At 36.9% G+C, this 14,567-nt stretch overlaps 1 protein-coding gene across 3 annotated transcripts in view; it reads right to left on the bottom strand.

Annotated features, from left to right (window-relative positions):
* Nucleotides 1-14,567, bottom strand: part of PPP4R3B (protein phosphatase 4 regulatory subunit 3B) — a 43,981-nt gene that overhangs the window by 15,302 nt on the left and 14,112 nt on the right. For 2 of the 3 annotated variants that reach the window (XM_063301325.1, XM_063301305.1), the window contains exons 5-11: nucleotides 12,577-12,654; nucleotides 11,839-11,955; nucleotides 10,823-10,939; nucleotides 7,909-8,058; nucleotides 6,510-6,612; nucleotides 2,835-2,873; nucleotides 2,030-2,188 (exon numbers count right to left, since the gene is read on the bottom strand). In XM_063301325.1, the coding sequence (XP_063157395.1) occupies nucleotides 2,030-2,188; nucleotides 2,835-2,873; nucleotides 6,510-6,612; nucleotides 7,909-8,058; nucleotides 10,823-10,939; nucleotides 11,839-11,955; nucleotides 12,577-12,654 (763 nt within the window). The remainder of the gene's footprint in view (nucleotides 1-2,029; nucleotides 2,189-2,834; nucleotides 2,874-6,509; nucleotides 6,613-7,908; nucleotides 8,059-10,822; nucleotides 10,940-11,838; nucleotides 11,956-12,576; nucleotides 12,655-14,567) is intronic. The other variant, XM_063301315.1, reaches the window with a different exon arrangement.

Here is a 14,567-nt window from a genome sequence, read left to right as displayed (position 1 = left end):
CACATGGCTGCGAGAGCTGGACCATAAGGAAGGCTGAGAGAAGGAAGATTGATGCTTTTGAACTGTGGTGTTGGAGAAAAATTCTGAGAGTGCCTTGGACTGCAAGAAGATCAAACCAGTCCATCCTCCAGGAAATAAAGCCAGACTGCTCACTTGAGGGAATGATATTAAAGGCAAAACTGAAGTACTTTGGCCACATAATGAGAAGACAGGACACCCTGGAGAAGATGCTAATGCTAGGGAGAGTGGAAGGCAAAAGGAAGAGGGGCCGACCAAGGGCAAGATGGATGATATTCTAGAGGTGATGGACTCGTCCCCGGGGGAGCTGGGGGTGGTGACGACCAACAGAAAGCTCTGGCGTGGGCTGGTCCCTGAAGTCATGAAGAGTCGGAAGCGACTGAACAAATAAACAACAACAAGAAAGCTGATCATGGAATGCTAAGTTTTGCATTCAGGGCATGTTTAATCTACAGCTTTCTTGTAAACCCCTGGGAATCTTTGTGGACCCAGCAGTATAGAAATAATGCAAACAAATAAATAATAAAATTCAGTATATGGATTTTTAGAACATTTCCATCTTGAAGTCTGAGACTGTCTCCTCCTCTTTTGGTCCTTTTTCTCACTGCCCCATTGCCCATCTAGTGGGAAAGTCTGAGTTGCAGCTGCAGAGAAGTTGGCAGAAAAACTGGATTTGAAGATAAAGATCCTGTTTACTAAATTTCTTTTAAACAAATTCCTGCTGGTTTGTGCTCTCTCTGGCACAATATAAGCCATGGGTCAAGATACAGTATTAGATGGTTGTGCTTCTGTAAGGCTCCATGCATGTATTTTAAAATTGTGGTTGATAATTGGGAAAATTAGGACTGATTTCATGAGTGGAGTATTGATATGTCCTCTAATTATGCAGGAAACAATTTGTATGTTTGTGTGTGCCAATGTTTAATTTCCATGGAAAGACATACAGGGATTTAGGTTTCTGCTATTCTTTTTAATTCTATATGTGGAGGGGACAGATTCCATTTTTACATCAGAAAAGGCACTCAGCATATGCTGAGAGGCCATGGTTGTGACAATGGTGCTTATTAAGACCAAATGCAATTTATGAGCTGACTTCAGTTGCATTATTTCTTCATACACATGGAACAGAAGGCATTCTGAAATTGTCTTGGACAAGTCACAAGAAGAAGAAAAAACTGATCAAAAGTTTCAATGCTCTTCTGTCAATTTCACAAAGTACAACAACATTGTTTGGTTACAAGAAGACCTACTCACATGTGAAGCTAATTACTGATTGTCTTTATGAGTAAGGTTTTATCTACACAGGACTAATAAGAGCCTAAAATACTTCCCAAAACACTTGCAGAAGGAACTGAGATCACACATCTTAAAATCTGGGTCAGACATTTTACTGAATCAAGGTACAATCTGGATGTAGTCAGTCCATCCCCAATACTGTGTTTTGAAATTATGTTTTGGTTCACATGAGAACAGGAATTTATCTTGGGAACAAGAATATTCACAAAAGTGGTCTGATATCTTGTAACATATTCAGGTTAGTGGATTATTAGGGATTTTGTACATTTTGCATTGCTGAATAAAGGAACAATAAATGATATGCAAGAACACCTCTATTCCATTATGCAGTAAAATATATTAGCACTGGTTTATAAATTATGTCTATATTTGTATGTTTTCTCTTATGTTGCACAATTTTTGCTGTTTCTATGGATCACGATGATGACAAGAATCTATATTGGCCATATTTCCCCTTAGTTTCTGAGATTTACTGGGTCCTGCTCAAACCTTTTTGAATTTCTCTCAAGCCATGAATGGCTGTTTTTTAAAAAGCTATCAACAGAAATTCCAAAAGAGTACTGAATGACATATTCTGCCACTCTTCTGACAATTATGGTACATGCAAAAGTCCAATTGTATTTTTCTATTCATTTGTTCAGGATAGATGTGAATGAGTTCAATAATGTGCAGAGTGCTGCATACACCTTTAAGAGAAAACTCTGCTGCTACTTACACAGTGCCAAAAAGGTGTGTTTTGAATTCATCAAGACTAAAACTCTTCTTAGCAAGTCCTTGTTCATAATATAGTTTTTGATGTGGTAAGTGTGATGTTCCACACAAAAAGTAAGCAGCTCCAAAATTAAAGCAAGCAGCTGTGCTGTCTGATAGTTGTCTGCAAAATAAACAAAACTCAGGTTCAGAGAACCCTGTGAAGAATTACACAAATATTAGCTCAGAAATATGACTTCTCCTAATGTAGCCAGGCTTTTCTGTGATGCAAACAGAAAGCTAAACATGTCGTTACCTTAAGGCAGGTTCTCAATGCACAAACTGGGATTCAAAGAAATAGCAGCTTTTATGTGCCACCTTCTCTTTGGATTACTTTAAATAGCTTGCCACCATAATTCAGAAGTTGTTAACTATATATAATTGCTACGCCCTGTACCAGTTAGATTCTGATATTTTTTAAAGGAAATATCTATCTATAGATCTGAAACAGAACATTTACTTCACCTTGACAAACTACATTTCTGTTACTGTATTTTAGGGCAACTATAACAGCAAAAATGGTATGAAGCAGATATATTCTTAAAATTTAAAATACCAACTATGTTTCTGCTTAAAGGTAGAGCACTGTTGGCAATTTCTCCTATATGTCACGCCAAAACATCTAATATGAAAGTAGGACTGTGAATTACTTCCTTCCCTCCCAAACCAGGGGAAACAGAAGATACTAATCTAAAATTTAGGATGTAATCTTGTGTTTCAATTAAGTATTTTAAAGACTACACATATTATACACAGAGATTTTCACCTACCTGGGCAAATAGTATTACTCTTGTTTCCAGCTACAGCATCTTTCAAAAAAATAAAAAGAAAAGTGTAAGTTCCCTGCTTAGTTTTCTATGATATAGAGAACGTATTTTCAATAAGAAATATATATCCCATTTCAGGGCTGGAAACTTTTTTTTTACTGTTTTTTTTTTCGTAAGTAAGAAACAAATCTAATAAGGAAGGAAGGAAGGAAGGAAGGAAGGAAGGAAGGAAGGAAGGAAGGAAGGAAGGAAGGAAGGAGATAAAGTGCGAACAAAAACAAAAGAAAAACAAAAAAGAGAAACAGAAACTAAAGAAACTAAAGTAGATATTTAGTAGATGACCTTCTTTTCAACAGATACTAACAAACCTCATCATTTCCTCTCCCTCTTAACTGTTCCAGAAATCCCTTCAGCCCCTTATTTAATTCTCATCTTTTTCAATCATTAAATCATTTCATTTTTTTTTCTTTTAGCAAAAAGTCCACAAAAGGTATCCAGTCTTTTAAAAAAGTACTTATTGTTTTCTCCCTGACCAAACTGGTCAGTTTTGCCAGTTATGACATTTACACAATCCATTCCTCTATGGTGGGAATGCCAGTACTGTTCCATCTTTGTGCATACAATAATCTTGCTGACATCAGGTCTAGAAACCTTTGATTCACAAACATACCAGAAGATGCTCATTCACTACCATAGAGGCCACAACATTAGAGCCCACCCAATTTTGTCTGGAATTTCATTATAGCCACACATAAAATAGCATGGGGCTAGTCTCTAATCAGCAGATATGCAATACAACTCCAAAAAGACATTACTGAATTCTGTTCTGTTTTGCTCTTATTAAAAAACAGCTATACATGTTGCTATTGTTGCAATTAAAATTTATCATAGCCGCCCACTCACAGACTTCTGGGCAGCTTACAAATTCAAAACAATAAAAACAGTTAAAAACATACATCCCATAGGCAGCCCAGATTAAAATAATCAAATTATAACAATCAAACAAATGACTATAGCAAACTACAACCAACCAACCAACCAAATGAAGGGCCCCACTAATGCATCAACCCCAGGCCTGACACCTGTCTGAGGACTAAACTAGTGTGTGCAATTTATTTAAGCTATTTTTAATGAGAACAAACTACCTTTCTTGATCAGTCTTGTTCTCAAACCACGAAGAAACTGTGGCAGACTTAAATATTTATTTATTTATTTATCCCACCTTATTTTTTTTTATAAGTAAGTCAAGGTGGTGAACATACCTAATATTCCTTCCTCCTCCTATTTTCCCCACAACAACAACCCTGTGAGGTGAGTTAGGCTGTGAGAGAGTGACTGGCCCAAGGTGAGAGGGGAATTAGGCTGAGAGTGACTGACCAAATACTAGGCACTGTTCAAATATGGCCATTCAACAAGTCTTCAACTGTTGGAAAATTCCTATACAAAATATATGATTAGGTTCAAAGACAATTTGATAGAATCTCCAAATTGAACAACTTGATGATTGAAACTGAGTTGATATTTTTGAATCAATTCAATTATTCATAAAAATTATTTTTCTCTCACCAATTTGGGAAGTTGAGCTAACATATAATTTGGGTTGGTCTCCAAATTACGATGATATAATTTTGAGAGACTCAGGAGTGCACATGGAAAAGTGCTTGTGAATGGCCCACCCTGATTAGGGAAAACAATCTAGGAGTGAAAGTCATAGTCTAACCAGGCCATAACCTTCCATTAAACAAGAATAACTCATGTTCATATAACTGAGGCATGAAACTGGCTCAAGTGTTTGTCTTCACCCATCCAGTACTTCAATGTTTTCAGGAACAGAGCTTTGAGAATGAAAAGCTTCACCCTGCTTCCCATTAGCAATTCTTATGCTCTAATGGATGTCAGCCAAGAGAGAAAATTATTTCCAAAATTGGAAAAAGAATTGCTTCTGACTTCCAGGGATGAAATGGTGAACTGACGACCATGGAGGAATGAAGAGCTGGTGAATAGACGGGCTCTTCGTAATTCCTCTCCAGACAAGGAGAGGACTTGAAATCACCCACAAGTGCTCCAGACAGTTGGTCCTCATGAGGAGACTGCAATACAGTGGTTTCGAGTGGGTTTAGAGCTCTGGGAGATGAGGGAATAGCCATCTTTTTGCTCAAACCATGGTTGGCGCCTTTAAAAGGACACTAGGTTTGCATTACTTTTGGAAATTGCTTGTTAACTGCTTTTCAGCTATTAGGAACCTTTGGATAACAAGTTTTACAGTGCCAGGTGAGTTTCCTCCAATCCTTAGTGAAAGAAGTTTTAAATACAAGTTTAAGGAGTTTTTTTTTTTCTGGAATAAACAGCAAAAGGGTGATTAAAACTTTAATTTTAGAAAGTTACAAACAGACTACAGATACATTTGAAATAAGATTTTGGAAGTAATTATAAAGAATCCTTCCTGTGGGAAAATGCTGGTTTTGAAATCTTAAAAAAAAAAAAGGTAAGACTTTAAAAATTGGACATTACAGGGAGCTAGAAGGAACTAAAGATTACAATTAAAGGAGACACTCAAATCCAACTTACTAATACAGAATGAAGCAAAATGTATTAACATTGGACATACTGAAGACATATGGACCCAGAAGTTAATTTTAAGAGTGTCTGCCTCTATAGATAGACTGTGTTCTCTATAGATAGACTGTGTTTAAAAGATGTTATAGAAGTGAAACAAGTATTACCTGACATGACTGAGACTGATTTGAAAGTGGATTTAAAAATGACAGGCTACAAGGATGACATGGAAAAAGATGTTACACTGGACATACAAAAGAAACCAGCTGATGTCTTAATAATTAAAAGGGATATACAAATAACAAATGAAGAGAGTGACCTGGATAATTTTCCTATATTGGATTTACAAAAGAGGCCTGTTAAAGCTTTGAAGACTTTTGTGAGAAGGGATAAAGAAAAAATGAAAAGAAATCAAGTACTAGGACATTATTTGAGGGACTAAAGATCAAAACTGTTAGAAGTAAAAGGAACATAAAGTTGGTTTATTTGATCAAGGTTAAAACAGTTATGTTGTTATCTCTGGTAACCTTTAATAGACTTTTGCTAACATCAGGACTGAAATGATGAGATTTGTTTATAGATAAGAGATGGGATATCAGAAGAAGAGATCATTTGTTGTATTTTAAGAGAAGGTGATAAGTTAGTAGAATTGTTTATACTTGTTTGCTGAAGGGGGAAGTCACTTCATTATATATTGCTTTTTCTTTACTAAATTCTTATTTTTCTTTCTTTTCTATTTTTCTTTCTATTTTTTCTTTTCTGCACCTTCTATTTGTTCCTTTTTATTCTTTTATTTTTTTAGTTTGTATTAGTGTTAATTGCCGTAAATTGTAATCATTAATAAAATTACTATAAAAAGAAAAGAAAAAGAATTGCTTCTCTTCTCCTTCATATGGACAATTGAAATGGAAGGAAAAAGGCTCTGAGGAGGAACCTTGACAGGCTGGATGTGAAGGTCTTAAAGGCATTTCTGGCTGATGGACAGCAAGTTTCCCTCTGTCATATTTGGTCTTGATACATATTTAATCTAATTCAAAGTTCATAATATATGGTTCTGTTACAAACTTTAGCAAGCATAGATCTTGAGTAAGAATGGTAGAGAAGAACAAGAAATAATTTTACCTTTGTCACTTTTATCTTCTGATGTATTTGCCAGAAGTGGAGCAGTGAGCACATGCATACAATGATTGTAGAAAAAATTTAAAAATTCACTTTTCTCAGTTTTCTGGAACATAAATATGAAATATATTAACAACACTGTAAAAACACATGAAGTCACGAAGCTCACAAATGGAATCAGTTATGTTTTATCCAATGCCTGCAAATATCAATCTAAGTAGCATCTCAGTGTTCCCACTTTCTGAGATGAGATAGTCCTGTCTCTGCTTTGGCAGTTCAGTTATTCATTTGTATGCAAAAATTGCTAATTTTTCTGGTACCATTTTTTAAAGAATATTTCAGGCTCTTGGATTGTGGTTTTTGATAAATTGATTTGTGTGTTTTACTTACTTTTTAACATTACTATCATTTCTTTTAAAATGGCCTATAAGCCATCTTGAAAATGTCATAATGCAAAACAGGATTAAAACATTCATAATAATAGTAATAATAATAACGGGAAAAATCCACAAATTAAACTGCCAACACTACTATAAAACTGATTCCCTCTGCATCCCACCTCCATGCCTTTGGGAGATCCTTGGTGTAAATTTGAGGGAGTATGTGAAGTACAGAATAGAAGTAAGGGAGTAGTAAGCCCTGTTGCATAATTGGCTGTCAGCTTGTGTAATGATAAGCATCAGCTGAACACTGTTAAAAATTATCCTTATTTACTCCTCAGCTTTCCAGTGGGCAACTATATCAAGATGTTCAATGCCATGTAGTAATTCAAATATTAGACTAGACCTGGGGAAATCCAGCTTCAAATCCCTATTCGGCTATGGATCTCATTGGGTGCCTTTTAGCCAATTACATCTCACAGCTTAGCTTGCTCAAAGAATTACTACTGTTAGAAGTAAATTGTCTAGTTAATTTTCATGAATTGCCTTTTACATTAAAATCCCAAACTATTTCTACTATAAGCACAGTGCAATATATTTTTAAATTTCCACAGACCAGGTTACATAGTCCTGTGGGCAATGGCAAAATCCACACCCACAGATATAACTTGGTATCTTTCTAGCTCAGGGACAGAAGACATTATTGCAGAAGTCATGCATCATCCAAGCATGATGTATAATCAAAGAAATAACTGTCTGCAAACGTAAGAATCAAGCATCTGAAATCTCTGCATAATAATATACACTGGCAACAAGCTATGCGGCCCATGTTTGAGAAGTAAAGCTACCACTGTAACTTCACTGATGAGAGGAGAATACACTTGGAAAAGGGAAAGAAAAATTCAAAGAATATTTGCTCAAAATGTAAAATCACTGCACATTTTCTAAACAGTTTTTCTAAAGTTAACAAATAGTCTTAAAGTTTTTATTAAACATGTTTTTAGACAGTAAAGTTTCTTTACCCCTTTCCATTTTCTTACATTAGCTGTGGCCAACATGTTCTCAGGATCAATCAGAGTACGCAAGAGCCCCATTAACTGAACAGCACCCCCAAGCTCAGGGTCAGTGTCACAAATCATTTGCTCAATGACTACATTTATGAGGAGAATATCCTGCAACAAACCAAAAACAAATTACATTAATTTTGCTTTCAAAAATTTAACAACAATATTTATTTATTTATTTATTTATCAAATTTGTATTACTGCCCATCTCCCCCCCAAAGGAGACTCTGGGTGATTATTAAATATTAAAACTTCATAGCTCTCAAAAATTTTGCACCCACATTCTGCCTGAAAGTAACAATTTGCTATGTATTTATTACACAGGGATTTTGGAAATTTTGTGTTAAAATAACTTTGTAGCTGAAATGAACACTAAATTGACAAAGTTTACTCTCTTGAGCCTATTTGTTTCCCTAGACACCTACTGATTACAGAGACTGACAACATTTTCCTACCCATCCCTGTGTATGCATATTGCTTAGACATATTCTATCCCCCCCATGTGTAATTTTAAGAATATGTGGCAACTGAGTTTTACTTAGGCAAAGTAAAAAGGAACAAAGTTCAGTATTCAGCTTAATATGCCCCACAGGAAAACTGTAAAGACTTACGCCCTGTTCATATACAGGTAGTCCTCAACTTAAAACAAATGGGACTGGAATTTCTGTCACTAAGTGATACGGTCATAAAACAATGGCTTAGCGATGGCAATCCCTGAAGTCCTGGTTGCCATCGTTAATTGAATCCCACGGTTGTTAGACGAGGCAACTTCCTGCCATTTTCCCACAACCAAAGTCAGTGCAGAAGCCAGCAGGAAGTTAAAATTCCCAGGCTGGCAGGCAGGTAAGTGGCTGTTGCTGGGTAGGGGAGGGAGTGAGGGGGGGCAGGTGGAGGTGCCGGGAGGGTGTGCAGGGGTTCATAAGAGATGCCACATGGATCGGGAAGGGTGCATGGGGGTCTGCGAGAGGTGTGGTGCAGCTCAGGAGGGCACACAAGGATGGGGTGCAGGTCGGGAAGCGTGCATGGGGATGCGCAAATGACTGGCACGAGTACAGGGGGCTGGGGAGCATACGCGGGTGGGGGAGACTTACCTAGCAACTTGTGACCTTCCCTGCTAGCTTCCCCACTGACATTCTGGGGAAGCCAGCAAGGAAGGTTGCAATCATGTGACTGTGCAGTGCTTGGCAACCGGTTGTGTGAACGGGTTGCCAAGTGCCCAGATCATGATCACGTGATCGCGGGGGTGTTGCAATGGCCATAACTTCGGGGATCAGTCCTAAGTCCCTTCGTTCAGCACTACTGTAACTTCGAATGATCACTGAATGAATAGTTGTAAGTCAAGGACTACCCATATTATGTGGCTCATACCCCTCTTATTTTTTGCAGGGGCAGGATCCAGAGGATGCCCTCTTCTCAGCCTATACAGGATGAACAGAATCATGTTTGGTAAAGCACTTTTATTCAGTTCCATACAATATGGGGGTTTAATTGGTGATAATCAACAATTTGAATCGGCCAGGAAGCCTACAATATGCCATTTATGCACTGGCAACCAGTGCAGTAACCACAAAATAGTATTACTATGCAATAGCAGGTGTGATTTGCTAGCTACCAACTGACACTTCCAAATAGTCTTAAAGGGAAGTGCCACGTAGAGTGCATTGCAACAGTCCAACTGTATGGTGACAAAGAGACAGTAATTGTCACTGTATTTCAGTTAGATACATTACTGGTGCACCAGCTGAAATTGGGCAAAGGTCCTCCTGGCCAAGGCATCTTGCTAAAGCTTAAGCAGGAGCTGTGAGTTCAGGAGGATCCCCAAATCATGGACCTGTTCTTCAGGGAGAGCTTGACCCTGTTGAGAACAACCATCAGATCCAATATTCCTGGAAAGCCTAAATGTTTATTGGCAAAGAGGACTTCTATCATGTTTCTCCCCATCTATTCCCTCACTATCCAAACTCTGCATGAAGACTTCCAACAGCATCCCAGTGTGGGATGATAATGTAGAATAGTAACATAGACTGGGGAAGGGTCCAGGATATTATCCAGAACAATGGTGGTGAAAGCTCTGGATATCATAACATAGGACCAGAGCTTTAGACAAGAGAAATACTAAACTATTGGAATCATCCCCATTTAGTTCCTGCATCTTGAAATTTGCTGGGTCATTTGTATTATCAATGTTATTCACAATTCAGAGATTAAACATATCTAAACTATATGCCATTTATGTATTAATTTTATTTATACAGCCGCCCATCTCATGCTTGTGACTCTGGGTGGCACACACTATTAAAAACACAAAACCAAACAATCAGAATAATTAAAACAAAACCAGTAAAGTTAAAAACTGTAATAACAAAAAACATGGGAGAGTGCATTCTAAACTTACACACTATTTAACGGGCTCCACACTTGCATTTTATGCCTGAATAGTAGTAAATTCAAGGAGATCAAATTAACTACCAAGCCCTCCAATCCATATTTTGCATCTGACTTCCAGAAACAGAATCCCAACAAGAAAGGAAGTGACTAGTAAGCTTAGGGGACAAAAGTGAGGAGGAATGACTGCTATACTAAGAGCAAGGAACTGTGTAGTGAATGGGAACCCAACCTTAGAATGAGGCAAATACTGTTTGAGGCATTATTTACCAGATAATTGAGTGCAACTGTTAAGATCTTCATGAAATGCATTGCTGGGAATACAAATCCTTGTTCTCAGGAGATGGGAGAACAAGATTGCATCCATTACAGAGAATTAATACTTTGGTTTGACAGAACAAGGACCTTGATTCTAGAAATAGCCACTATCTTTACTTATGGAATACAGTATATATCTATATCTGTAAGAAAGCTGCAGGGTTCTTACATCATCACTCTGCTGTGCTTCTTGCATTACAAATTCCCGGACCATAGATGGACTGAATTCTACCAGATAAGAAAATATGTCTGTAGCAGCAGATCTAACTTGTAAATCATCCATACCCTGAAATCAAAATCAGATCACCTAGTTAAAAATCCAGCATTTCTGATAGAACACTAACTTTATACAAAGAAATCAAATGAAATGAAGACCTCAAATACTGGGCAGGGAAGGAACTAATTCAAGATCCTGTGAGCCAATTGGATTGGATCTAGAGAATGGAGGCCCTCCATCCCTGCTATAAAACATATATAAAAACATTCCATGTCACCTTGAATCTAAGGTCTTCCATAAAACTAGTGGCTATAACTAGATTTGCTCCACCCACCTGAAAACCTTTATACAGCTCTTCATAAAGTTGAGTTTGTTTTGCTTTACAATTTATAATTATTACTGAAGATAATATATTTATGGTACGAAGACTGGAAAATATTCATCATATACTGTATATTTACAGAGCCATGGAGATGGTCCTGAAGGGAATATTCACAAACTTAACAGAAACAAGGGCACAAGCATTCCTTTAGCCCAGGGAAAGGAAATAGTATTAGGAAGAGGCTCAGGCTGGCTCCTCCCTGACTCTGTGGGATATAAGAGGGAGGAAAGGTAAAACACAAGCAGCCTTGCAAGATTCTGTTACTATAGCCTATCTCAATAAAGTATAGTTATAGCCTTTCTCTGGAGTCAGTTTCTTGATCTCTACCTCATTAGGCTGACATTTCAAAATATTTAACATACCACTCCAAATTTGATGTACATACCCACACAGTCATTGCATGTTAGGTAAAATTTCAGTTATTACAAATGAGAGTCAAGGCCCTGATATCAGCTGGATATTTAAATGAGTATGGACATATGCAGAGTAACTCTGAATTGTACCTATTTCAAATGTTAGGCATGCACTGAAAAATGGTATCCTTATAAGCAAATCTATGAGATGCCTTGCCTGGGATTCAACTCACCATTACTATTTCAAGTGCGGGAAGAATTCCTAATTTTGCCAAAGTTTTGAAAAAGGTGTCTCTGTTTTGAGGCTGTAATGTCTGAGAAAATGCACAGAACTCCTTGAAGAAATTAACCTGCACAAAATGAAAGAGAAGATTTATATAAGGAAATAAGTACATTGCTGATAGGTTAAAAAGAGCACAGAACTTGAATTGAATTTAATTCAGCAAAAAGAGCATACATTTTTGAGGAAATATAGATGATAGAAGTGGTAATTTAGTGAAGATGGCAACAGCATTTATTTATTTATCAATCAAATTTTATCACCGCCCATCTCCCCCTCCCCAGGAGGGACTCTGGGTGGTTATTGCCTCTTTTCTCATTACCTCTTCCCCAAACACATCAGAATATAGTTTCACATACCAGTTGGGTCTGAAAACTACTGAATGAACACTTATCCTATTCAGTAAATGTTTCTTATGCTTCTGATGTGTTATGAATGGTGGGAGTCTACTTATTCCAACATTTTGAAATATGTGATCCTGACAAAGCTACAGAACTACCTATTTGTTGTCCTCACATTTTTATGTCAGCCACAAAACCACCAAACCAAACCAAAGTAGAAACAGAAGTCCTGGGTGACATGTCATGACTTAGGCATACACATAAAGCAGTCCTAAGTATGATCTTTCCACACATGAGGAATTATGAAGAAGCCCATGCATTTCAGAGTTAAATCTACTGAATGAACTTACCAGTTCACGCCTTTTGTCATCATCAGTAGCTTCATCAGTTAGCTGTGCAAAAACTTCAGACAAAAACTTTTCATCTTCCTGTAGAATATTGTAATTTATAGTTATAATGCAAAGCTCACTATATTAAAAATCAGAATGCAAAATAAGGATTTGTTTTTCTCCAAGTGATTCATTTTGTGTGCTACTAAAGTTATACATTTTATGCTCTACCTTGACTATACTATCATATCACAGCTTTACAAATGTTTCTTCTTTTCAATCTCATTTGATGTAAAACAACAGTCTATGTGAACAATATTGTAATTAACGATAAGCAGTTCTATCAGTCATAACGACCAGTTTACTCTGAAATAGTACAACTACTTAGCTTAGCCACAATCTACTGAAATTGAAATCATTATCACATATCTATTATTATCCCTACTTAAACAATTAGAATGTTATACAAGAGAAAGCAGGGCTCTAAATGCCTGAATAGCTTAAGAATGTAGAGTAGGCCTCCCTGCTCCAGACTCTGCATAGTATGTATAAAACGATGAGGCTAGACAACAGTGACAAGGTGAAGGGATTATGGTTAGCAAGGAGACCCATTCTGACTCTCTCATTTAAGAGTCTGAACTAAATGCCTTGCTTCTCATCACTACTTTAAGCTGACTAGGTAAGAACCGCTATCATGACCTCCCTAACCCTAAAATTGTGTGCTTCAGGAATTGAGGGAGGGGAAAAGATGGAACGATTCCTAGTTCTCATACTGTTATGAATCTGTCCTTATAAAGTAGGTTCTCCTCTCACAAGTCTCATTTGTTCCCAAATTCGGGAACAGATCCGGGAACACTGAAAGGCTTGGAAGCCAAAGGAGCTTAACTGAACCCCTATTCCAGCTTTTTCTCAAACCTGCTCTCTTCTCCTTGTATTGATCTATAGCTTCCATCACATCACCCAGCAAGCCTGGCTAGTGGAATATTATGGGAATTATGCGAAATGCCATGGGTGAGGCGGTCCAGTGAGTAAGTTATATAAGTCAAGTATATTTTGAATATTCAGTTCAGATCTACATAATTTCTGGTTAAGGCACCTTAAAATGAGACCAGTAAAGAAAGCAAAAAAGATGCACCAAAGGCTCTAGAGTAATAGAGCAAATAGCTTTGGAGGAATCAGCAATTCTTCCTGAAAAACTGATGAATTATATTTCTGTCTTTACTGTAAAAAAATTTAAGAATGCAAACACTTGAAATTTCCTCTTTTTGGAACACAGCACTCAAAGGTAGTAAGAATACCTTGTTATCTGGGAACTGAACAAAATAATCCAGGAAAAAATATATGGATATGGATATAGCAGTTTCCTAACACCTGTAATTTCAAAGGCAAATGCAGATTCAACAGTTATTTTGCTAATCTTAAGCATACTCACAACTGATTTATCTTGTCTCAAAGGTTTAGAATAACCAGAAATAACACTAAGTTGTATCAAACTTCTTGATAGTTCTAGTAGTAAATTTAATCTGCATTGAGAGTTGCAGTATGTAAAGACTATACCAAAGATTTAGAGAAAGAAGTACAATGCACAGTTCAAGTAGTCACAACCTGTCTGCTCTTAAATGAAGGTAAGTATGATTAATTTTAATTAGGATATCTTAATTAGCTAAATATGAAAAAAAGGAATCTAAATATGAAAAAAAGGAATTAGCCTCAACAATTTTTTTTCCTAGCATATCAAACCTGCCCATCTCCAAGGTAATACCTATGGCAAGTATTCTACTATTGTGAATGTAAATCAATATAATTTTGCCAAACCAAAATGCAGATGAAATATACTTTGGAACTGGGGGAGGTAGCACAAAAAAATAAGTCATTGACTATTTCCTGCTTCCCACTATACCATTTCCCACATATCTCTCTATCTCATCATTCCTGCTCCAACAATAAGTTTGCAAACTACTTGCTGTCTGTTCATCTCTTAAGAAATGTGTCATACGAAACAGTCATGACTA

Source organism: Candoia aspera, chromosome 1 (genome assembly GCF_035149785.1).
Source record: "Candoia aspera isolate rCanAsp1 chromosome 1, rCanAsp1.hap2, whole genome shotgun sequence".
NCBI lineage: Eukaryota > Metazoa > Chordata > Lepidosauria > Squamata > Boidae > Candoia > Candoia aspera.
The sequence above is the reverse complement of the archived record's forward strand: the minus strand, read 5'-3'. Positions and strand labels throughout refer to the sequence as shown.